Source organism: Plectropomus leopardus, chromosome 24 (assembly GCF_008729295.1).
Source record: "Plectropomus leopardus isolate mb chromosome 24, YSFRI_Pleo_2.0, whole genome shotgun sequence".
Taxonomy (NCBI): Eukaryota; Metazoa; Chordata; class Actinopteri; order Perciformes; family Serranidae; genus Plectropomus; species Plectropomus leopardus.
This window is the reverse complement of record NC_056486.1, coordinates 13623875-13650431: the sequence shown is the minus strand read 5'-3', so window position 1 is coordinate 13650431 and position 26557 is coordinate 13623875. Positions and strand designations below refer to the sequence as shown.

The following is a 26557-nucleotide window of genomic DNA, read 5'->3' as shown; positions in this document are numbered from 1 at the left end:
GACATATTAAATAGGGAATTTGGGGAGCTGGCCAGCAAATTTGAGCAACAAATGCTTAATGACCTGTATTCTGTTTTTTATGCACCAATCTGTGCTGTAAATGTCTTATATTTTGTCAAAATAAAAGTCCAATGCTACTTTCACTCTCATTCTATGTATGGCAGTAATGTTTAGTATTAACCTAAATTAAAACAACTATCAACTTTGTTTTACTGCTTAGTCTTGAAATTTTGATTGATTGTGAAATCTTGATTTTTTTCTTTTTTGATGTGTTTTTTTTAATAGGGGAGGTATCTTCATAAGCCATTTTTTGGCATCTAAACTTTTTAATATTATTTTTTTCAATACATATGTCTGTTTTTCTCTCTGCATCTCTTAAGAGGATTTTTTTTCCCTGTGTGTGCAGCTGGATCACAATAAGCAAGCACAGTATTATGAGTCACTGCTGAAGGCTGTTGGAGGTTATGCTATCAGTCCAGCCACATCATGAGCTTTTCCTGCTATTCTCTCAGTAAGCGGAATAATTATTGGAGGTCTGGTGATAGGTGGGAAGTCCCTGTTATACATGATTAATGCATCTGTTTATATACACTACAAACTTGTTTCAGTTTCGAACAAAAACTTGTTTTCAAGATCTGTAGTTAGAAATAGAATTAATGGTTATGAAATGCATAAGAAAAGTCTGTATAAAAGTTCTTTTGTGATATTTTAATAAAGATGGGCGCTTTTTTTTCGCCATATGAATGAATAAAATGTTTTGAGAAGCGAACCGTTTGGGGAACAGCCTCTCAAGTAACCGCGCACTTCCTCAAATCAAACCCGACGAACTTTACTCCGCTGGACATTTATTGTCCCACCTTTGAAACTTCAGTTGAGATAATATTTAACGGCAAAGCAGCGCGTCGTGTAACTTTAGTGCTCTCCACGCGCGTAGCCGACCGGACCGATGGAGTTGTGATTTTGGACGGTTACACACTTCACCTCAGCGCAGAAAACGATGGTTGGTGGTGCTTTAATACTCACATGTGGATGTTATGTTGGGGTGAGCGTCGCGGGGAGCATTTTTTTCTGACTTTTGTCCGTTCAACTCTGCACAGGTTTCCGTAGGAAAGGTGCTCCTTGGAGTTTTTGGGGTAGTGGTGGTGGTCATTTTGATAGCAGTACCCACGGCTATATTTTTAAAAGGTGAGTCTTTGCTTTAAATGGTTCACGTGTTGGCATTTGTGCATCATTTGTGCTCCGACGCGCCGAACAAAGTACATTACGCACGCGTCATTACGCACTGATCTGCTTGGACCGTAAATATCCGAATGGAAAGGTGTTATTTTATTCTATGTAATCAGGGTGTTATATCATTAAGGCAGCATCACTAATTAGTTTTCTTTGACCCAGCACGCGCGCCCTTAACTAGCTCCATACTCACTCATAAAAAATCATCTAACGACCCCCAAACACACACTGACGTAAGCAATATTCCACTTGTCATCATCAGATAAAGCTTTTACAACCTTTAGCTTCTTTTATGACAATGACGGTGATGTTTGATACCTTATCTGTACACTGTGACCTTCACATCTCTGTACACTTTCTGTGTTTATTTAGAGAAGAAGGAGGGGGACAATAACAAGAAATCCTTTACCTTGGAGGATGTCTTCAACAGCACACTAAAACCAAAGTCCTTCAGCATGAGGTGGATCTCAGGTGGGAGGATTAAACCTGTAAAAAGGAGTGATGGATTGTAATTGTAAATGTGTCATTGAGGATGTTTTATTATCTGTCAGCTGCAATATTTTCCTTCTTTCTAGTCACTAATTCACTTGGATCAATCCCCTCATTCAAGCATGTGTGGGATGTGGTGGAGCATACATGGAATTATTGACATAACACATTACAATTAGGGTTAAAAACATAACCAATACAAGACTTGTGATGATTTAATACACAAATTAATGCAGGATCTATCATGAATACTTGTTGCTCACTATTAAAGGGGAACTCCAGTAATGCAATGGAGACAACAGTTTTTGACACTGGTCCAATATTAACCAAGAACGACACAGGCGGATTTACGTCCACTCAAAGTGCTTGTTTTTGCCACTGACAGGCTCAGATTATTATTAAAGAGTGTCTTGCAAAATTTTGGAAAAAGATACTTTCAGAGACAGACCTTTTTAAAGAGGAAGATTGATTTTGTTTAACCAGAAACACCCTCAAAGAATCGCCAAACCCACCAGAATTCATTTAAATATACAGTAAATTAAGCATGTACAGAGGCAGCATATAATCACATCTAACTTAGCAATTTTAAGTATTTCAACCAAACCTGAGTTGAATGAAGCGTGTTCTAAAATGATAAAATTATTGTTTATTTAAATGGAGTCTGGGTTGTAGCATTTTTGGGGCTGTTTCTTGTTAAACAGAAAAGCTCTTACTCTTCAACAAAAAGATATATTTCTCTAAGGATCCTTTCGATAATTTTTTCTGACGTGTGGAATAAAAATAAGAGTCTGTCAGTGTAATAAAAAATTGACAGCACTCAGTTGCCTACAGGGATTACATTTCAGCCTATTTCACAACTGGCCTAAACGATCTCCCTCAGTACTGGACCAGTTTCAACAGTTGTTTTCTCTATTAGTCACTGAGACAAAACACATGGAAAAAGGAGGCCCAGGTTGGAAAATACCAAAGTTAACATTTATGGAATAATCAAGTCACGAAGAGTGTATGTGTTGAGTTAAAACTTAATGAGTCATCAGTGAATGAGTTAGTCTGTGCAACCATACCACCTGGAGTCCAGAAGCAATGACATAAATAAGTGTATTTCAGAGTCTCTCTGAAAGCAGAACAGGACATATTCTCGTTGAAATACAGAATAAAGCTGCAGCAGCAAGGCTGTTTAGTTGGTACTCTGTTTATGTTGGTCAGCTTACCAATTTGTCCACCAAAGTGTAATTTTATGGAGGTACAATGGACTCACAAGAGGGAGAGATTTAAAAATATAACAGTCAAATTCTTAGCAGCAGGGGCTGAGACATCTACACGTTCTGAGCATGGGTCGAGCTGCAAAAACAGCTGAATCCTGCAATTTCCAAAATGCAGCTCAAGAGAAGTAATTTGCTTTTTTTTTCTTAATAACTCTAAGGTCTGTATGGGCTCAGTTAATGTAACAGACCAAGACATAATGGGAATCTATTCCACAAAGCTCATGCACAGATGCGTCCTGATTTATTGTTGCCTTTTAAATATAGCTGGGTGAACGCTTTGTTTGAGAGATAATGTCAAACGTCGATTTCAAACTGAAATATGCTGATGTACACCAAAACCTAAAACTGCATTTTATGAAACTGATGATGCTTTTTTAATATCAACACAATCTCAGCCTGAGTGCTAATCATGCCTATGTATTACACCCGAGGTGTCCACCTGCGTTTGTTGTTGACGTTCCAGGACTGCATGTCAATTTACACCTTAAAACGTGAAAAACTTTGTGTCTTTTCAAAATACACTTTGTTTTTAAAGTAAATTTACGGTTTCTGCTTATTAGATGCATAAAGTCTCTTTCAGAATAAACTTACTACAGTAAAACATCATAATTTTGTTTATTTCCTTGTGCAACACAAGCATGTGGTTAGGTGAAAGTCTGGGGTTTGCTCGACACGTTGGCCGCAGGTCATTTCTGTTTTTTTATCTTTTCTTTTTTGGTTGTTTGTTTTACTTTCCCATTTAGCAGTTCAGTTTTGTTTTGATTCTTGCGAAGGTGATTTCAGGTAATTTTCTTGAACATTTTTAATAATTTCTTGCAAATTTCGTCTTAAATTGCTTATTGGCTTCTTTCCATGTTTTTGACATGATTTCATTCTAAGTTGACATAATTCAAATAGATTGGTGCAAGCCGTTCTATATTTTTTTATGTTAAGCCATATTTTTTTGTTTTTTCAGAGTGTGCCAGTTGTTCCCTCGTCAAGATTTTACATAAATTTGGAGCGTTATTTAGCCCCCTTCCAAACACACTATGTCCACATGGATGCCTGAGGTTTAGTTTCACAAAGAGTAGCACTCCCTTAAAAAATGAGCACACCACAGCCTCTTTAAGGTAGCTTTGTCATCCTCCACATATTTTCACTGAGGGGAGGGAGAAATTTTGTCAGGGAAGCCAAGCCTCCTCCACACTTAGGGGAGGTTCTGGCAGAGTGGCCATTTAAGATTAACCAATCACATAAATTTAAAGTGACTTAATAATCTGAGCAGCAGGAATTCACAATACATCCTGTATTCATTCATTAATAACCATGATTCACACATGTGTTTGGAGCCCTTACGTTTTTTTCCTCACCTCCACAGATCATGAGTTTCTGAATAAGTCCCAGGACTCGGTCTTCCTCCAAAACGTACTCACAGGAGCGTCCTCTGAGTTCTTGAACAGAGACAAGTTTGTAAGTCGTCCTCCTTGTGTGCATCTGTGTGTTTCTTTTGTCTAAGCAACATACCACAAGGACTCAGCATGGAAGCCACGTAACCATCCAAACAAATGCAGTGTTGTCTGTCAGGTCATGAGCAGCCATCTGAACAAACTCTTACAACAGTTTTCTTTTTCTCAACACAGGACGAAAAGAAGGCTTATGATTACCAGGTGTCTGCTGACCGAAGATATGTTGCACTCATGAGCAACCGTTCCAAGGTAAATGAGGCTTTTATTTACATTCACATGATGCAAATTCTGCTAAAGTCATCACACTACAGCGCTGTTGCTTTTTGTCCCATTAGCTGTGGCGGCATTCATTTACAGCCTCATATTCACTTTATGACCGGGAATTAAAGTAAGTATCCTAAATATGAATTTTCACTTAGTTTTAACATCTACATAAGTATTTGACTTTCAATGGACAGTTTAATGTATGCACTTTTAATAAAGCAATGCACTCCAGTTAAAAGCACTCGCCAAATTACCTTTGTTATGCGTGCAAAGCAGAATTTAGAGTAATAGTAAAAGGAAAGTAATTTTTTTCCCCCTCTTTATTTCAGAAAATTTGTTACACCCTCTGATATTCCCGATGTTGTCCAGTACTTTTCTTGGGCTCCTCAAGGGAACAAACTGGTAAGCTTGGACACACAAATGATTGTCTGTATGTGCATAACTTTGGGTGACAGTTTGGCTTTGAAGTGGGTGATTGATGAGGTTAGCGAGTACCACCTTTTCCAAACACTTGAGCGCAGCAAAAGGAGTTCAAACTGTGTTTTTGAGGGTTCGGAAAACAAAGCAGGCTGTATGCTGAACTTCTATATTTGTATTTTTCTGTATTTTCAGGCCTATGTTTGGAAAAATAATGTATATGTAAAGACAAGCCCGGAGTCGAGCTCAAAGCAAGTCACTTTCAATGGGGAGGAGAATCTGATTTTGAATGGGATCCCTGACTGGGTGTATGAGGGTAAGTGGCACGAGATGTGGAGATTTTATGTTTGACAATAAGGCCCCATTTCCACCTGTTTTTTCCAAAATTGGTACTTACAGTCTGTATCCAGTTTTCCCCTGTTTTTGTCTCTCGTGACTTATGGAGAGAACAGTTTTTAAAATTGGTCCAGCGCTGAAAGTGAAAAAGGATCTAAAGTGATCCCGACAAGCATTTGTGCACCTTATTTTTTTATTTATTTCAGTTTGACGGTTATATAACTGTTTGGTACAGGATTGATTAAATTCTTCAGTTGCAGTAATGCTGTGTTCGCACCAACCAAGTGACCGATGGCCACACACAGGCGTGTCAAGCTAAAAATAAATGTCCAGTTGGCATTAACTTTCTCAGTGCATCAATGACGCAGTGAAGCATCAGCCAATAATGTTTTTGTTTCTTGTGTTTATAGCTTCATTAGGTGATGCTATGCTGGCTTTATGTGCCTTGTTGTCCAAACAGGGATGCAATAGGGCAGCGAAATGTGAGATTAAAATGGGGCTCAGACATTGATCAAAGCAGGTATTTTTTGGACGAAACATAAACTTTGGACGACGTTCAGTGGAGGTGCTTTGTGGCAAGGAGCAGACACACAAAAGCCTGTGACGACTACATTAACAACCATGTGAGCAACACTTAAACGGCATATCAGCGACAATTTAGCTGTAGCTTAAATAGGCTGCTTTCTTTCAGCTTTTCAGACTAATACATTTTATAATAGAAGCCCACAAATGCTATTTCCGTTATTAAACAGAGAAATAAAACCGTACACCTTTAGAATTCAACCTTCTCTTGGTCACAGAACACTGACGAGGCTTAATGGCCTCATTAACTCATCTTAAAACACACCTTCCTCAAACTTAACAAACAAAATAAAACTCACTTGTCATTGAGTTAATAAGCCCCTGTTCCAACAATCACCAGCTCCAGTTTTGTCCCAATAAATCCTTAATTCACCAAGTTAGCTGTAAAAGACATGCCATTATTCCCCACTGTTTCTCTCTGCCTGCTGGCCGCCGGCTGTTTACAGTCCTGTAACTTCTCCCCCTCTATTACTCGGTGTCGCAGTTGAACCAATTAAAAACATGCCTTTGGAATTTCTAAATACCCTGGTATACTGTAATACCACCTAAGCCTACACACATACAACATACAACAACAACACGCAGCTTACAAGATCCTCCAAACAAGCACAAGTGTGATGGTGGTAAATTGAATCCCAATGCTGACCCCTTGGAAGTCCTGAATCCTAACATCACATTTTCCCCCCTTCCAGAGGAGATGTTCTCATCTAATCAGGGCCTCTGGTGGTCACCTGGTGGGAAATACGTGGCTTATGCTGAGTTCAACGACACAGAGGTCCACACTATCGAGTACACCTGGTATGGCGAGGACCAGTACCCCAGGACTATATCAATTCCATATCCAAAGGTGGGACTTTCATTCGGGGTTTGTTTGATTCCAACAAGCTCGTACTGGGATTTTTGTGTCATATGTCAATTAATTAATCTTATATTCTATTTTTTTGTGCAGCCAGGCACTCCCAACCCTACTGTGAGACTGTTTGTTGTGGACACTGATAACACAGCAAGTATTACTGAGGTCGTCGTTCCTACCCCTTTTGGCTTAAGGTAATGACACAGCCTTGATTACTCTGCTAAGCTTGTATCAGGCTCCTGCTGTTAGACAGGAGCTCACCAGAGTGTCATACTTATTTTATACTTTTTCTTGCCCTCAGTGAGCACTACTTGGCCACTGTCACTTGGGTGACGGATGAACGTATTGCTGTCCAGTGGCTGAAAAGAGTACAAAATGAACTCATCCTTCAGATCTACAATTTAACTGGATCTACATGGGGTCACCATGAGGTAAAGCGTGCTGCTATGAACAAGAATTATTCTTTTTCTACATTACAAGAATAAATGACATAGAGTTTTAACACTGGTGTATTCCATGGCAGATTATTGATGATTTTTAAGTACAACAGCAGTTTCAATAGCAATAAAATGTAAAAGCGGCAACACCTTTCATGATAAGGTGTCATAGACATGTACTTAATTTACTCTGTCTACATTACCTTCATGTCAGCTGCTAACCAACTGCCATGCATTGCTAAACCAAATGTAACCACATATAACCCTTTAACGTGCTTATTCATACTGGCTCACTTCCTAATTTTCGCAGCTCTGTGAGGCTGCACTTTGACAGTAGTATTTTATGCTAAATGCTTGTATCGGGGTTCCCACTGTTATAGAATACCTGGAAAAGTTATGGAATTTCACCATTACATTTCCCGGGCCTGGAAAAGTCATGAAATTATTAAAAATTGTTGAAAGTTTTGGAAAACACTGTGTTACAAATTATTATGCAAATACGATTTCAATTTAACAAACATGTGATTATTAGTTAATCAATTAAAGGTTTCAATTGTGCTGCTTCTCTTGTTAGTTTACATCACTGACATCAATCTCAGACAGGTTTGGTGATTAGTTTGCCAGGTGAGCCTAATTAAAGGAAAATACTTAGGGATGTTGTTCCACATTATTAAGCAAGACACAGATTTCATGCAATATGGGGAAAAAGAAAGATCTTTCTGCAGATGAAAAGCGTGAAGTAGTGCAGTATCTTGCAAAAGGTATGAAAACACTGGATATTTCACGAAAAATCAAGCGAGATCATTGTACTGTAAAAAGATTTGTGTCTGATTCAGAGCGCAGACGGGTTCGTTCAGATAAAGGTGTAGTACGGAAAGTATCTTTAAGGCAAATTCATCGTATTAAGAGAGCAGCTGTGAAAGGTCCACTGATGAGTAGCAAACAGGACTAAGGAATGCCGTGCTACACTGGACGGTAGATGGATGGATTTCTGGATGGTTGGTGGATGGCCACCATGTAGCAACAAGGCTGCATCGTCAGCAAGGAGGTGGTGGAGTGATGTTTTGGGCTGGAGTCATAGGAAGTGAGTTAAGTCGCCTGAAGGTCTCAAAATGACCTCAGCAAAATATGTGGGGTTCCTAACTGCTCATTTCCTGCCATGGTATAAAAAGAGGAACCGTGCCTTCCGGAGTAAGATCATTTTCATGCAAGATAACGCACTATCCCACGCCGCAAGAAATACCAAGAAATACCAAGGGTGGATGGCAGTTTACTTCAAAACAGCAGCTCTATTCAATTCAAAGGAAATACAGGCAGAAACTACACATGGACTTACAAGTTCAATGGAAGAGAGGGTTGTTAAGGAGATATCTAAGAGGGCCTCCTATGTTAATATGTAACATGATCTGTAAAGATGTTTTTGATTAAAAAAACTTTGATTTGAGAAGAATTACCTCCTAATATGAAAAAGTTACAACAGATTTCTGTTTCCAATCCCTTAAGAGACTATTGTGTGTTTTGAAACTCTGTTTTGCATAATAATTTGGAACACTGCATTTTAAGTTATTTTGAAAAAAATGCCATTGTCATGATTTCGTTTAATAAAATCCAGATTACAATATAATTGTTAAGGAATCACAAATCCTATTGACTGCCAATTATACAGACTATTTATGAAAAACGAACAAAAACAGCATATGCATAATAATATGGAACACAGTTGGTCATAGTCACACCCACATAATGGAACATTTGCAAAAACAAAAAAAAATTCTATAGTGTCGATGTAACATAGCTCTGACATGTGTTTATGTGACGGTTTCTTTTCCATGGTGTACATATATTTATGCACACTCACTGAAAATTATGTTTGAATACAATTTGAACCCACTATGTTAAAAAAAAATGTTGAGATATTTGACTAGGTAAAGGGAAAATCTGACATGGACATCTGAGTATTGTTTTATGACAGACTTTTAAAAAATGGAAAACTAATACTTCAAACTACCTGGGATATAGACGTCTGTACGTCTGATAGAATATAAGCTGATCATTAATTTGTTAATGATCAAAGATGAATCCATGTTCAGCTTATTGCAATAAAAAGTCTTGCCACCTGGAAATTTTCCATGTCAGTTAAAGAGTTTCTAAATGAATTTCTGTGTCGCAACATCTTTTTGTATTTACACTGATAAGGCTGGTAAATTGTTATAAAGTCTTGCACAATGCAGCTATAAAATCTAATTGTATTTCTTTTTACAGCATCTGGAGGTGAATAGTACCACTGGTTGGATTGGACGGGTATGTCCAGCACACTGTTAAAGAATATTCAATATTTTCGTTTTCATAAATTTCCTGAAAGGACCAAAAACAAGTGTGTATCCAAAGTCTGATATATCTTATTCCTCTGTGCCATATAGCTCCACTGTTGTCCAAAAAATATCTGAAAATATATGATAATGTACTTTTTCCCTCTTAGTTCGCTCCACCAGAGCCAGTTTTTGCCACTGACAAGAAGAGCTACTACCTGCTGATGAGCGACACCAAACAGTACAAGCACATCCATCATGTGGTCGGGGTAGGAATGATTTATTTGAGCTGATGGTCCAGTATCACACCAGCAAAATGAGCTCTTTGTTGAGACTTTCGAAATATCACACATATTGCAGGATACCAAATATATATATATAATTTTTGTGTTATGTTACCACTCACACATATTCTGTTCTCATTCATGCAGGGCAAAGTTACACCAGTCACCACTGGAGAATGGGAAGTCATTAACATCCTGAAAGTGACTGCAGATAGTGTGTAAGTTGTTGCATCATCCGCATACAGCTGTACAAACATGCATACCACTTGACAGTTTCTCTCATGTGAAAAGAATATAATGGGTATTATAGCACTACATGAATGGACACTATCTTACCATTAGCATGTCCACTGCACTCATTCATTTCAATTTTTCCACAGATATTTCTCAAGCAATGAATATGAAAATAAGCCAGGAGGAAGGAATGTCTACCAGTGAGTGTCTTTATTTTACTGTTTAACTACTTTTGCTGTTAAATTAAAGACATCATTTGTGATTACAAAGCATTTCTTCAGACTTACGATGTGTGTGTGTGTGTGTGTGTGTGTGTGTGTCTGTGTCAGGTTGACCGGTGCAGGGGTCAAGTGTCTGACTTGTGCGTTACGTGGTGACGACTGTCTGTATAACTCGGCCTACTTCAGTCACGGTGCCTCCTTCTACCGTATGAGCTGCAGTGGTCAGTAATACTAAAATTATTTTTTCCTGTCCCGCTCTGATTTTGCATTGCCAGGTTTTCCCAAACATTCATTTGCAATGCATCGCCACAACACCATCATCCGCCATAACACATGCATTTTTCTACTTTCTCTCTCTCTCTCTTTCTTGTCTCTTCTGTGGCAGAGCTTACTCTGGGCACAGATGGAGCAACAGAGCACTAGTGAAAGTGAAACAACTGTTTATTAATCCATATAGTGTCATTTAGTTTCCTTTCATTTTTCCAACGTACTTTAGATGAAATGCATTACTGCGCAGTGTGGTTTAGCGCTGGGTTTAACTCATGTAACAGCAGCAAAAGGAAGTTGCTTTCACTCGCCTCTGCAGCAATTGCTCCTCTAGTCCATTAAACTAATTTGATTACTTCTGATTGATCCAACCACAAACTGATCGAAAGCAAATCTTGAACGTGATAATCAAACTCTGTGTCAACCAAGGTAATACTTTACACCTATATTTCTCATTAAATGTCGAAATACAACTCTACAAATTCTGAGGTCAAGTTTCTCTCTCTCCTCATTGAACAAAGAATAGCGTCATTGCCTTGTTAACCCATAGTGACTGTAAAACACACTTCATCCAAACATGGTAACAAAATATAATTCACCAAAACCATCTTCGCCAGTTGTCTATTTAGTTAGTCCACTGTTTCAACAATCACCAACTCTGGTTTGGCCGGCTGTTTACGATCATATCAAGTTATCCCCACTACTTACAGTGCCCATGTTTCTCAGCAGCTCAGTAGAGACTGGCACCTTGTGGGGCAAGATGTGCACTGTCAATACACTATGTATCTATGTATCTATGTATCTATGTATCTATCTATCTATCTATCTATCTATCTATCTAATAATGTCTTTTTTAAAATGCAAAGGTCCTGGGATTCCCTACCATGCTCTCATGAATAACACAGATAATAAAGGTAATCCACACAAACATATTTAAATCTAAATGATATCAAAGACGAGAAAATGTCATTCTAAATAGCTTTTCTTATATATTTTTTATTATTATTTTCCATGTGTAGAGGTTTCTGTTTTGGAGGACAATACAGCATTTAGGAGCCTGATATCTGACATCCAAATGCCCACCATGGAACGAGGCACCATCAAAGTTGCAGGATACGGTAAGTGAAGAACAGATGTGTGAGTGGTATTAATACACTCAACTAACTCTCAGCAAGACAGGAAATAAGCATATTTCCCAAAAAATTAAACTATCTGACCATTTAATGCCGAATCAAATATTTCACAAAAAACAAAAATTTGACAAAAGTCCAAAAGATGATATAAACTGGGAAATTGGGAAGAACATTTCTAACTAACAATTGAATAATTAATTCACATATTTCTATGGATTTTCATATTTTTGACAGATCTCTGGTACCAGATGTTTTTGCCTCCAGGCTTTGATGTCTCTAAGAAGTACCCTTTACTGATAGATGTGTAAGAATTCATATATTGTAAACAGTGATAACATTTAATCATAAATGCTTTTTGAAAGTGCGTTCATAAACTAATTATTAATTCTGCCCAACCGTCCAGGTATGCAGGTCCCTGCAGTCAGAAAGTAGACTACAGCTACAGGGTGAGCTGGTCCACCTATCTCGCCAGCACTGAGAAAATCATCGTCGCCAGCTTTGACGGAAGAGGAAGCGGTTTCCAAGGCGACAAGATAATGCATGCAATCTACCAACGTCTGGGAACCTATGAGGTGGAAGATCAGATAACGGCAGCCAAGTAAGGAAAATGAGAAGCTGTTTAGACAAGTCAGTGCATCTCGCGCTCAAACAAACAGCTGCACCCTCTGTTTTGCGAGGAAAGCTGGATAAAACTGGATTTGACATGTTTCTGTGGTTAAAACACTCCCGGGTGTACACAGATATACACACAGGAAATGCCATGAGCATCACTGAGTGGCGAGAATGATCAGAAGGCCAGGTTACATTCTTTAAATGTGCTGCCCACAACTGAAATAATTGTTGTTTTTGTGTTTTAGAGAATTCATCAAAAAGGGTTTCATTGACGAAACCAGAGTTGCTATTTGGGGCTGGGTAAGTTGTCAGACATTGTTATTAAAGAAAAAGTTAATTTAACAGGGTTCCTACAGCTACCGGCAAGATTATGACCTTTTTCAATTTGTTATGATGCCACTTGGAATTCAATTTAATACCAATTTTACAGTAACAAAAACTGTAATAATAATAATAGCAACAATCATATGGTAAATTATCTATTTTTAAATGATCAATTAATTAGAGATTTTATAAGGCAACGCAAGAAAACAGATGATACATAAAATCCCACTTCCTGTGTCTTAGCATTTTTAAGACACAAAAAATGTATTTAAGATATTTTCATACCAATTATGGCTTCATTTTTGGATTCAGTGCTTTGAAAGACTTTTTAAGGAACCCAGTTAAAACAAAAAAGTGTTTTTAAAAGTTGATACAATTTTGTGTTTCTAAAGCAGAATGCAGCCCATATGTGTTATTTCGTAGCTCAGGGGGCGATAAACTGCTGTGAAAATGAGTTAATGTTTCACTGCTGTCAGTGGGCTTGGACTTTACATAAGGGTTAGGATTATCTGCAGTAATGAGCTGGTTATCTTTCAGTCTTATGGTGGATACGTGACGTCAATGGCCTTGGGATCTGGAAGTGAAGTTTTTAAATGTGGAATGGCGGTCGCTCCAGTGTCCAAATGGGTTTATTATGGTATTTATTTCATTATATATTTGTTTATTTAAGCAAATTATTCTTGTTCACAACCTTTCCATGCTTAATGATGCACAATATCTGCAATGATTTGTCAGATTCCATCTACACTGAGCGTTACATGTTGGGACCCAAACAGAATTCTGTCGCCTACACTGTAAGTTTCACACTCAGTGAGATCATGTTTCCGTGTCTTGTATAGATTATTAGTTAAGCCATTGCCTGATGTCACCAATAAACACAAATTTGATTGTGTGCAGAACTCAACAGTAACTGAGCGGGCCAAGAATTTCCACTCAGTGCAGTACCTTCTGGTTCATGGAACAGCGGACGGTAAGTTAAGTTTGGCCACTATTTGTTTATTTATTTGATTTTTTTCAAATAATTTATATATTCAACAGTTAACCAATCAGTAGTGTTCTGCTTGTTTATAACAGTTATTATAACTGGCATAAACTAAGACTAAAACTAGCAGTAAAAGAATAATTCTGTTAACTGAAATAGAAATAAAAACGACCATTATAGCCTTTTTTATTTATTTGTGCAAGCAGTGAATGAATACATCCATCTAGTGGTGGCCTTTATGTACCATGCACTGTGATTATTTCTGCATCCTATCTTATCTCATTATATTTTATCTCATTTTATCTGAGTTTGCTGTTGATGCTTGATTTGGTTTAGGCACAATTTAAAGCCTTTTTTTTTTTTTTTTTTAATGAATATGTGTTTAAAAAGCACTGATTTATTTTGAGTATTGAACCAGCCACCGGACCTTAAGACAGCCTCATAAAACCAAGAAGCAACAAACAACATGAGTAAACTAAATCATTGGAAAGTTTATGGGTTGGAAAGCCTGTCTAAGGTGTCTAAGCGGCTTTTAGAAGACATAAAGAAGAAGCTGCGACAACAACAGTCTTCAAAAAACTAAATTAAACTACAATAAACAACACAACACAAACTAAAACTCAACAGAACTGCAGGTAAAATCAGTTTTGTTTTCTCCCTCTACTTCCACTGTTACACAGTTAACAAACAGCTTCAGAACGTGGAGGCGATAATACAACAGCTGGCAGATGATGTCAACTACCATAAAAGAAAAAGACGAAGCAGAAAAAAAGCAGAGAAAAAATAAAGAGATGCTTGATTGACACAAAAAGATTTGCTGAAAATGGCAAAAGTTCATTGGTAGAAAGCGGTTATATGGAAACTACAACCCCAAAGTACTCAAAAGTAGCCTGAATGCGTCATGACAAAGAGAGACAATTGTGGTATACAGCTAAAAGGTAAAAGTCCCACTAATTTAAAACTCTCAGACGCACACAAAAAGGTCCAAAAGTAGGAAAGTGCTAATGTACAATCATAGTCAGAAAACCGAACAAACTCAGCAAAGCTGCAATACTTCAACAATACTTCATTCAAACAACTATATCCTGCTTCCTGTACAATGTTACAGGCCTGGTGCACCACAGGGTTAACGAGACCCGTGCCAGGCCTAAACATTTGCATAGGACAGCAAAGTACACTGTATTCTTTTTTCCCCACTGGGAGGTAAAAGTCATGACCGGCCCTACTCAGCCTCTGATTGGCCAGTACTGTGTGGCTTTGTTGGGTGGATCATGTCATAAGAGTGGCGTGGCTCCTTTAGAGACAGGGCGCTGTTTGCATGTGTGAGTGTATGATGTGAGTGATCGAGTGAAAGCTTGTGAGCGGGTGATACGAGTGTCAGTGACTGCATCAGAGTGTACGGAGCAGAGCAGAGAAACTGGTCTTCACCAAGCAGTAAAAGTGGTCAGCTTAGCAGTAAATGTGCAGTTTAAGTCACAATTTATGGTGAATAAATGCTGCTGCTTCTCAAGACCGAATGGAGCTCCGTGTGTGGAGGTAAACAAATATCCGCTGTGCCAGCCAACTACAGTAGGGGAGCTGAAGCAGGAATGGTTGACAATTGGTTGGTGTCAGGGGAAGATTATAAGGCAGCCAATCAGACACAGAGGAGGGCGGGTCATGCCTTTGCCATGCTGAGATTGCCTCCCAGTCAGCGCTCTGAAAACCTAATTGTGGATAAAATAAAGTTAACATGAATTAAGATTAATAGTTATGTATACTTAGATTTTTCAAGGCAATCGGTTTCCATGATTTTTTGAAGTAAAATCAGATTTATAGTAAATGATTTGTTACAACTTGACCTATTGGCCTTAAATCGAGCGCCAGCATCAAATCAAACTGGATAACTATACTTGGCAAAGCAGCAGTCCTGCACGGTGACCCCCTGACCTTTCTAGATTAAAATGTGCCAACTGCAATAAAAGTCTGGTTAATTAAATGTTTGTGTTGTTTTGTTTTCTAGACAATGTTCACTTCCAGCAGGCAGCCGAGATTTCTGAAGCTCTGGTGGAGGAGCAGGTGGACTTTGAGGCAATGGTAAGTAATTGGGAAAACCACTGGCCGTCACTGGGAGACTGAGGCTTCGACTTATTAAAAAAATGCTTTTTTGCCTTCTTTCAGTGGTACACAGACAAGGACCATGGACTCGGTGGCTCGGCCTTTCAACACGTCTTCACCCACATGAGTCACTTCCTAAAGAGGTGCTTTGAATGAAGTCCACTGGATCACGAAAATCTATTTTCATTGTCTGGTGTGAATAAAAAAAATGTCTAAAATTATAAATGCGGGTTTGATTATTAGCACTCCAAATGCCAAGAAAAGGTCTTAAGCACAAAGTGGTCAAATCATAATGTCAGTCTTTGTCTGTAAAATGTTGCCTTCAGCTTCTCTGGAAATTATAATGTACATTTTTACCTGTAACACATCAATATGGAAAATGTGATTTATTATATGATGTTTGTTTAGTGAATTTTACTTTTTTGAGGTCATTATTTGACCTGGGGAACAACGTTGTTATAAAAATGTGAAAGTGTAACTGTATTTGTGCTACTTTGATACGAAGAGTTTTTACAGTATTGTGTTAAATTATGCACAGAAACATCACGCACTACAATAATTTTGTATTGTTTGACCAAATTGATGATTGTTGGCTGTTTGATGTAATGATTGTTTTGTAAAATAACAAAGAATTAAATATTGACAACTATTTGTTGGATGCATCGTGTTAATTCAGCTTAATTCAGCTCTGGAGGTAATAAATGAGGGCCGTCTGTCCTGGCAAAAATCACTGGAGGCCAACATTACTGTCTTGAAGATGCTATGGCGCAGTCGTTTTTTAAACGAGCTGTTGGTATCTTGTGAAACCAGACGACCTCAAAACCAAACCAAGCGCAGAGACTGCACCGTGTGAACCTGCTGTGAGCTGTAATCGCACCACCTTTAAGTGAAAGAGCAGTTTCTCTCATCTGTGCTGCTGCAGGTGCAGCTGCTTCAATCAAAGAGTTGTATGAAAGTCAAGAGCACTCACTCCGCAACAAAATCAAGGGACCAAGAACATCCCCAGAAGCCCAAAATAACTGCTTGACTGGAAGCAGTCTCAGTCAACTGCGGGGTTTCTGACTGATAATTCCAAATCTCCGGCTTCAAAGGAGCAGCACTCATGTTTACTGTACGGGACGTCAGCTAATCTGCTAAACTACCACCTGCTGCTGCTAACTATACTATACTATATTGTATATTTGTCTTTTTAAGGAGAAGGACAACCAGCCTATTTGAAGAACAATGACTCACCTGTATAAATGCATAACATTAGTCTATGCATATCAATTAATTAGTAATATTAACTGTAAAATTAAAAAAAACAAAGTATATCAGTTTGCGATTCCTTAACTGTCCATATTGACATAGTTTTCAACAGGCCTATACACTTTATTACTTGTGGCTGGCTCCAGAAACCAAATGTTAAAATGCCCAACTTTACAGCATTTAATGGTACATTTCTCAGATTTTTGGGGGTTCACAAATATTGGCAGTTGTAACATCCCGTTTAATAGGTGGAATCAAATTTCAATGTTGAAATAGATACTGGACAAATACCATGGCTGGAATGGATAATAAATGAGATCAACTCTGTAGGCTTAGTCTGATATCTCAGAGTTATCGCAAGTGCAGTACATCCTCTCACCTAAAAACTGATCACACTTAACAGCCACAAAAAAGGAACAAAATCTCATGAAAAGAATAACGACCCAAATACTGAAAATAAGACACAAAATGCGCCTTTGCAGTTTGACTCAGTCTCTACGGTGTTAACCCACAACATTAAATTGTGAGATTTAAGTGTTACAATCTCTTATTTTCCTTGCAGGATATGCAGAGAAACAATGAAGTGCAAGTCCGTCCTACCTCTCAAGCTGAATCAGCGGGGTTCAGTCATTATCCTGTTTATCAGTCATCATTACGGTGGATCCTTGTACGGTGGCTGGATTGGATCATTTGTTGAATCAGATATCAACATCTGACCTGCACAACACAGAAAGATTAGCATTCAAAAATCTACATCCAGCTGCCTTATATTATCTTCATGCATCACACTGGTAGATTTGTATGAATTTTAACAGTGTAAAAACATTAATTATTAACAGTGTACAAATACACCCACAGACCAAAACAAAAACATTTTTAGAGGTTCAATAATATAATTTGGCATTCCTGTTACCTCAGAGGAGGTAAAAACTTCAAATAACAGCTCAATCCCGAACTAAACACTCAGTCCTTTCTACTAGGTGTGGCAACACATTTTGACAAATACACACCTGAAGCGCAGTCTGGTTGCAGTTCATTTATATAGAAGTTCTTTGGATGTATAAAACCAGTTTTATTTTGGGCTACCTGCTGGAGAAAACATAATTAGTTATTAGTTTCTATTACTTATATTGCACATGCAAATATAAATGTTTAAACTTTTGTTACTTCGTGGCCTAATTTTTAAACAAGTAATATTCATTGTGGTTTAAATAAACACACACTTGCATTTCCCATTTTTCTGAGCAGCAGTTTTGTGTGAAAGGAAATAAAATAGATATGCGCATATGCAAATATGAGCAGGTTGAGTTCAATGATTTAAGGAAATAGGAATAATCTGGTTTATTATTTGAAGTGTGAAGGTACATATGATCAATTTGATGATTATTCTAGCCAATTATCACATTCATCAATCCCAATGTTAGCCATTCTAAGCCTTTATTGTTAGTGTTTGAAAATTATGTACATATCTTTATTATTATTATTATTTTATTCTTTTTTTGCTGCAGTAACAAAACAATTTCCATCACAGGATAAATATGTATGAATTAAGTAGTGAATTAAAACCATTTCTGACTGAAAATTTAAAAAACAAAACAAAAAAACATTGGGTCTAATGGTAAATTGTTTGTTTTCTATATAGTAAATAAATACTTGAATTGAAGAAGAAGAAGAAAACACTGATAAAGGTTGACTCTTACCAAAATAGAAGAAGAAACAGAACCGGAAACTGAAGCCTGAAGATGGCGACTGCGCAGCACCACAGAGCGACTATTGGGAAAAAAAACACAAAACAATTTTCAGCTCATTGTAACTACACTCGCTTCACAAACACACAAGAAAATGTGCATAAAACCTGTACTGTGAACATGCAATATTCCAAAAAGCTAACCACATATGGTATTAAAGAACGTACATGGTATTTTTATTTAGCTGTTATTTAACTATTGATTTTTGTCTTTTATTTTATGGTAGTATTTTAGCTTTTTCGGGTGCTTTTTAAATTATTATTGGAGTTTTGTTTTATTTTTATGTTTTTAATTTTTTTAATTTTATTTATTTATTTTATCCACATTGGTTTATAGACTAAGTCTTGGTGTTGTGTATATGAAAATTCAATAAAATACTAATTATAAAAAATTAACATTTGAGTTTTACTCAGCCAACAGAACTGATAGTAATGAAAACTGTGCCATTATAACAATTAAATTACCAAATAATTTACACAAGTCAAGCTAAAATGAGTAGCTGATTAATAATTAAGCTTTCTGAAAATTAATTGGTTACTTTGTTGATAAACATTTAAGTCATTTTCCATTTTTTAAACAGTTTTTTTTCTGTTTCTTTCTTTCTTTCATAATATTAATATTTGGAGTTTTTTATTATTATTTTATAATTTAGAGTATTGTGGGGTGATTATTCTGTTTTTTCTAATACTTTTCAGGTTTAGGTGCTTTGCTTTAATAATCACAATTTGAATAATAATTTTGCTTTTCTAATGTATTTTTTCTGTTTTTTTATAATTTCATTTTTTGTGGGTTGTTTTCTTTCTATTTTTATAATTTTTATATTTTTGGAGTTTAGTTTTGGAGGTGTTTTGTTCTATTTTCTTTTTTAACAATTTTGAGGGTTGTCTTTTATTTCTATTTTTTTTTTTTTTTTCCATTTTTGGCTACAGTTATTTTCTCTCCTTTTTTTCCTTTGTGCTTATTTTCAGGTATTTTCTTGTCACCTTTTAATAATTTCATGCTAATATTTTTTCTTGTTAAGTTGCTCATGTCCTTTCGTGGGTTTTTCCAAAGACATCAAGCCAATTTGCCCAGCTTTTAAAGGGTTAACCTTTATTTTTATAGAGCATAAGTCTTTATTGAGCAATGGCCCTTGTAAAAACAGAGATAACTGCACAACTGATGCAAAAAAAAAAAAAACCCCAAAAAGGGGTCAATAGAGTATCCTTGAAATTTGTTCGGAAAGAAGCTGCAGATACTGACTCACCTTCCAGATATGGCAGCACACATATCACTTCCCATCATGATGACACAGTAGCACATTAAAGCATCTTCCCTACTGTCTGTTTAACAGGATGAGCTGCGGTTGTTTGATCTTAACACCTAAGTACCAGCTGGCATCACGCATGAATAGCGCCTTTCCTTTCTGGACAAATGCTCGGCTTGTTGATTCGGCCGATGTGGCGGGGGGCCGTGTCTAATGGGTCGAGAGTAACAGGTGGACCTGGCAGAGTGGTAAAATTGGCCCACCTGAGCAGACCCGTCCCCCTCCTCCTATAAGAATATAAAAGACCACAAAGTGAGAGAGCCGGGTTAGAGACAGACACCAGGAACAAGCAGAGGGACTACCAGCACCGATCTGTGGAAAGAAACAAGAAAAGGTGAGCTGTTTAGTTGAAATGGTGAAACCGCTGTAGCTGTCTGATCCAATATGCAAACTTCTCTCTTTGTGTGTTGTTGTGAGGTTCAGGTTATAACCATGAAAAGCATCTACTCCCTGGTTGGTATCCTTCTGGCCCTCGGCTTCGTCCAGAGCAGCTGGCAGCTTCCCCTGCAGGAGGATGACAGCTCAAGGTACAGAGAGCACAAACCAGTGACAGTAATGTCAAAAGAAACACCTTTTGATACTTTATGTACTTTTGTAACTGAGTATTCTCTATTTCTGTACTCAGAGTATGAGGTTTTGTGAGAAAAGGGTCTGAATCTGACTGAATCGCAATTAAAGTCGTGGTACTGGTGGGTCGTTTAAGGTCAAATTCCAAAATTGCAGCATCCATAAGGTTCAGCAGAGTCATGTTTGATGTGACATGAGAAAACTTTACATATATGGTGTCCCAAAGACGCCAAATCATATGAAGCCGTAATCCCAAATCACAAAATGACAGGGACACTCATGACAATAGAGGGATTGCTCAAACTCACTAGTCATTTCAAAGACCCCAAATGTTCCCAGAAAGAAAGAGGCCTGGTTAAGTTTTTCATACATTTGAATTAATGTACTTTAGTTTATTTTTTTTAATTCAGTTCAGTTTCACTCTCTTTGCCAATGTTTTTGCTTCTTTCAGTTTGCTTTTTATTGTTTCGAAATGTAAGTTTTTAATTTTCATCAGTTTTAGTATGGCTTTTATTTTATCTTTTAATATTTATGGAGGATATTTGAGAAGTTCAGGTGTTACAATACAAACACAAACTTTTGTGAAGGCTTTTTTGGTCTCAATAATCACATTAACCCTTTGAAACCTGTAGCAACATTACTTCTCTTGTGCTGCTTTCAGACTCTTTTCGCAAGTATTTGAACTTTAAATCCTGAGCAAATTGGTGCGATTTCTTTCTAAAACGTGGGGAAAAAAGCTATGAGCCATTTTGTGAAAAATGTTCCATGAATTAGATTAAGAAAACCATTATGAAAAAGCGAAGGAAAAACATCTTGGGGAAAAGAAAGAAAAGAAGCTAAGGAAAAGCTATATTTATAATTATCACAATGAAATACTTACAGTTATGTTCTAAAATTATTGTATTTTTAATTTGCTCTGTAGTTTTGACACATTAGTGGATGAGCCGCGGGAGCTGTCCAACATGAAGAGACACTCAGAGGGAACTTTCTCAAACGACTACAGCAAATACCTGGAGGACAGGAGGGCGCAGGACTTCGTTCAGTGGCTGATGAACAACAAGAGGAGCGGCTCAAAGTGAGATACACTCCGAAAACGACCATAAAACCTTATGTTGTAAAGAAACATTTTGACTTGTTCAGTCAGTGTTGTTTTATCCTTTGAAACCTCAGCAAACTGACTTAATTTGATTAAAAGACATGGAAAGAAGGCAACGAGCAATGAAATGATCCAAAAAATAGAAAAAAAAAGAAAAAAAACAAAATAGCAAAGAGCACAAGAAATTACCTGAAAATTAGTTTTAAAAAAGAAAAAAAACTTTTAAAAAATGTAACACTTCTGTAACATAATTTTAAATGTGTAATTATGATAAGTATAAAAAAAAATCTTTCCCTAATCTTTTTTTTCTGCTTAACATTTTTTTCCTAGCTTTAAAAAAAAAAAAAAATCTAAAATAGCTAATTTCTTGTACTATGTGGAACTTTTCTTAGCAAGTTGCTCATTGCCTTTTTTCCATGTTTTTGAAAGAAATCACATCAATTTGCCCACGGGAAAAGTTTAAATTCTCTTCTCTGAAAGCAGCACAAGAAAAGTGTCGCCCGAGGTTTCAAAGGGTTAATTGTGTCTTAAACAATGAAACTGCTTATATTCAGTACTACGAAGAAGCTTCTTTCCCCAGACTGTGAGACTCATAAACTCCTCCTTCAACGCCAAAAGATGTAGCAGGATTTAGGGATAAATTTGAATTTCTTTTTTTAAACATAGTTTTTAAAATGACAAATAAATCTATTTATAAATCTATATTATTATTTTTTTTTTGTAATTTTTGGCTTAAGTTTCCGCCTAGGTTTAAAAAGTTTAAGTAAGTTTTATGTTTAGTGATTCTAATTGTACTGAACTTACTTCCTGTTAGAGCACTTTTTAAAACCTCTTGTGTGTTTTAGTGTTGAAGAGAAGCGCCACGCAGATGGGACCTTCACCAGCGACGTGAGCTCGTACCTCAAGGAACAGGCAATCAAAGACTTTGTTGACCGGCTCAAGCAGGGACAAGTCAGAAGACAGTAGGCTGTCCCTCCGTCCTTCTCCTCCTCCTGCAGTACCAAATCCCCTGCCGGCCCGCCTTCCTGTGTCTGATTCCACCCTGACGAGAGAGACAGAGTCAGAGAGAAAGAGCTAATCATCTGCTTCTTGTGTCACCTTCTGTCCTTTCTTTGCTTTTTTTCCCCTTAATGTTCCTTGTGATTGTGCGAAAATAAATCACCTAAACTTTTTCTCACTGCGTTGATTGATATGTTACTTCACTGTGTGATGACTGCCGGAAATGATTTGACACAAAAGCGCAAGTGCACAACGAACCAATCACAGAATGATCGTCGCAATGCAAAAATAATGACAACAAAAATGCTGATTTTCTGATGAAGGTCAAACATTGGAGCTTAAAAAGGCAGGTTTCCACGTTGTGGGGCCACTGACCCTTGACAGGCCGTGTTTACATGATGTGCCTGTGTACACACTCAGATCTGAAACGGACAGGCGGGGTGAGGCGTTCAGCAAGAGGCATGTAGATGGGAGCTTCACCAGTGATGTCAGCAAGGTTCTGGACTCCATGGCTGCCAAGGAGTATTTACTCTGGGTCATGACCTCCAAGCCCTCAGGGGAGAGGTAAAACCGACTCAGGTGGCTCATCTGATAATTGCCAGAAATGCTTGGCTCGGCATGATTGTATTTTCTCTTTTTTTGCAGTAAGAAAAGACGAGAGGACCACTGAGACGCTCAGCGAGGACGCTCCCTCTGAGTGCTGCACGCAAAGCCACACACAGGAGGAATAGAAAGCCATACTGCTTTGCATGTCGTCGTGTCTGTTTTTTACTCGTGATGCAAAGATACAAAAACTCTTCCATAGTTTTTATGGTGCACCGGAGAGAAGAAATGGAATCGAGGGCATAATTTTTTTTCTACAAATTTAAATTATTTTCTATATTTTTAAGGTGAAAACAAGAACACAAAAAGTTTGATCTCAGGTTGGCCTAAATGAAACACATGTGGTGTAGTTGGTTTTCATTGCATATTCTTAATCCGCTCTGCAAAAATAAAGTTTTTCATTGTGTGTTTGCGGCATTATTTTTAGGGACAATATAACTGAAGCTCATCTTCAGTGAGCTTCACATATATACTTTAAATGTGTCAATATTGGATAATAGCCTTAAAATGATGTCCATATTTTGTTTATGGCTCTCAGCCTAATGTCACTGGGTTATACTAAAAACAAATCATGCCAAATTTCAGCCTCTGAAGCCAAAAACTGTGGACACAGGTACATTTCTGTGGACCGACCAAACAACTACCCAACAGACAGAGCGAGCTATAGAGCTGCTGGTCGCAGCTAAACGCCATCAGTAATTCCCTAAAATAGTGGGTCGCTGTAGTTTTTTGTCTATATTTTACGAGTCAGGTATCCTTCTGCATCTGCTGTTTACCTGATATTTACATGTGCACGCCAAAGATTACATCTGGCCGTACTCTCAAATGACGCTGCCTGTGCACATATCATATGGATGCAGAATTTGCCGACTGGCCAAGATGCTAGTTAACACATTAGAAACCTGATGTTATATTCACCATGTGCTATTGAACAATAACACAAATACTTACAAACTGTTTCTGCTAATGGGCTCAATGGTAAGAAAAAACAAGTACTTAAGAAGTATGTTTTGATGTCAGGCTCTCTTGACTTTAATTGTCATCCGAGCTGCCATTTCTCCTTGTGTGCTGATTTAAACCACCAATCGATTTCATTCACCGTCAGGTTCAGACATAATTTCAACATGCTGAATCAGTCGAAACAAAAGCCAACACAACAGGTCACGCTGCAAAAACTAGTGCGCCAGGCGCCTGGTGGTAACCGACGGTTGATCATAGGCTTGGTGTGTCTTAATTTAGCCTATATCAATATATTATATCTTGTTTGTTTATCATATTTTGTATTATCAATCTGATTTTGTAATGACAAAAATATCAAATAAGTGAAGGGGGGTATAAAAGTATAGCATTTGCCTGTGAAATGTAGTGGAGTAGAGGTATATTGTAGCATAAAATAGAAAATGTTCAAGGTTACAATTAAACTAAAATCTAACTAAAATCTGTTAATTCTACTTAGAATAATAAGAAAGAAAAGAAGAAAAATAAACCAGGTGCCTTGAAAAAGGAAATTTAATTAATTTGTGTTTACTTTATATAAAAATGTTAACTTTACTTGAAATCTACTTAATTTTGTGCAGTTGTTGCAACTTAAAATTGATAACTGCAATAATCTTGTTCTTTCTAAGTAGCGTAAGTAAACCAAGTAAGTCTGACTTACCTTGATCATCACAAAGAGGATTTTGCCACTGATGAAGTTTGGAGATCTGTGAGTTTCTGTTTTCTTAACAAAAGAAAATACAAATATGATTGACTAGTTTGCAGCTAACAGAATACAGATATTTATCACAGTGAACACAGTAAGTTGCAACAACTTCACAAAATCAAGTAAATATAACTACATTTTAGTAAACCTATCAGTTAGATGTAACATTCACACAAGATTAATGGTTATGTGTACTTACATTTTTCAAGGTTCGGTCTCCTAGATTTATTTAAAATAAAATTCAGCTTGTCAGATTTTACAGTGTAATATTCATCCAAAATGTAAACATATATTTTCATCTGAGTCTGTTTTACTCTCCAACATCTCGTGGGATCAAAAATCTATGAGTGCCACACAACAAGAAATGCAACAGTTTTTAAAGATTCATTCTATTTCAGATGAACGCAGTCATGTTAGAACAAGGATACTGGTCTGTCTGGGAGACCCAACAGCTGCATTGTGGGTCAGTCACCTCCTGTAGCTCCTGTAGCTGGAGCAGCTTCAGCCTGCGGGTTGATCTGTGCTCCTGCTCTCCAATGAGGCCAAAGATGTGGAGCTCCTGAGGTCAAGGTGGAGACAAGGAGGCAAATACTTACACATTACTAACACTGTATCTGAAGAGTGGTCTAAAATAACTGTTAGAATATAGAATAAATACTTATACATAGTAGTACAGTGAGAATGTGTCTCACCAGCTTACCTCTGACCTCCAGGTGAAAAGATCAATAAAATACCACACCATTTCAGCAGTTTGTTGAAGATCTTTATTTATGCTCTCGCTCACTCGCGCTCTCATTCTCATGAAACGAATCACAAGATAACAACAGATCTGAACTGATAGTTTTCTATACAGGTGACTTAAATTATCAAACAGAAAGTGTACAGCTATCACTACCAAATTTAAGGCAGAATTCCACACAGAAGTGGTCAAAATATTTGATATTGATATAATTCTGACCCCTTATTAGTTTCTATAATCAACTAAGAACCATCAATTAGACAATGGGAAAAGAACATCTACAACAAAAACCTGCCTTCAACACTGACTTCATGTTAGTAATATATTAGTAACATTTTACATGAATAAAATATACTATGTATTATACATTGTTAAGACTCTTTACCGTTTATTACATGTTGCCCTTCCCAGAAAAAAGGTATTATTGCATCTCTAGAAGTAACGATGGTCCTGCGGCAAGACAGTCAAGTCTGTTTCACCGTCATGCAGGTGTTTTTCTTTTTAAAACAATTAGCTTCAGATGCTAACACATTGAGGGTCATTTGGATAGGAGATCACATGTCCATGGATGACACTTACTGACAAGATGACAAAGAGTATGCAGGTGGAAAACACAGAGCTTTCTGTACAGTCACCCTAAAGTTCAGCATTCGCAAATTTGATGAGTTTTTAAAAAGCCAAGGCCAAGTAGCTAGAGATACTGAAAGATCCCAAACTATGCTGAAATGTTAGCTCGAAAATGCTCCAAAAAGCTTGCCCCCAAAAGTA

General features: G+C 37.3%; 2 protein-coding genes across 2 annotated transcripts; both read left to right on the top strand.

The window, feature by feature from the left end:
* Positions 1-612: 612 nt before the first annotated feature.
* LOC121962747 (dipeptidyl peptidase 4-like) lies at positions 613-16430 on the top strand. The gene is made up of 26 exons (XM_042513033.1): positions 613-1000; positions 1098-1185; positions 1603-1701; positions 4342-4433; positions 4604-4678; positions 4765-4817; positions 5023-5095; positions 5306-5426; positions 6721-6875; positions 6978-7075; positions 7183-7312; positions 9581-9619; positions 9798-9896; positions 10059-10129; positions 10292-10345; positions 10475-10587; positions 11500-11547; positions 11653-11751; positions 12001-12070; positions 12170-12364; positions 12624-12678; positions 13240-13339; positions 13438-13496; positions 13600-13672; positions 15687-15760; positions 15845-16430. The coding sequence occupies exons 1-26, from the start codon at positions 998-1000 to the stop codon at positions 15935-15937; spliced, it is 2229 nt and encodes a 742-aa protein (XP_042368967.1). The 5' UTR covers positions 613-997; the 3' UTR covers positions 15938-16430.
* A 4085-nt stretch (positions 16431-20515) lies between these two features.
* LOC121962998 (glucagon-1-like) lies at positions 20516-23415 on the top strand. The gene is made up of 5 exons (XM_042513352.1): positions 20516-20610; positions 21573-21725; positions 22592-22708; positions 23166-23309; positions 23391-23415. Exons 1-5 carry the CDS (start codon positions 20516-20518, stop codon positions 23413-23415), a joined length of 534 nt encoding a protein of 177 aa, XP_042369286.1.
* Positions 23416-26557: the final 3142 nt, after the last annotated feature.

Coding starts and splice junctions, on each gene's coding strand:
- LOC121962747 (XM_042513033.1), top strand. Junction 5,427..6,720: donor CCCTGACTGGGTGTATGAGG/GTAAGTGGCACG, acceptor CCCCCCTTCCAG/AGGAGATGTTCTCATCTAAT. Junction 11,548..11,652: donor GAATAACACAGATAATAAAG/GTAATCCACACA, acceptor TTCCATGTGTAG/AGGTTTCTGTTTTGGAGGAC.
- LOC121962998 (XM_042513352.1), top strand. CDS start 20,516: ATGAAAAGCATCTACTCCCTGGTTGGTATCCTTCTGGCCCTCGGCTTC. Junction 20,611..21,572: donor CAGGAGGATGACAGCTCAAG/GTACAGAGAGCA, acceptor TTTGCTCTGTAG/TTTTGACACATTAGTGGATG. Junction 21,726..22,591: donor AACAAGAGGAGCGGCTCAAA/GTGAGATACACT, acceptor TGTGTGTTTTAG/TGTTGAAGAGAAGCGCCACG.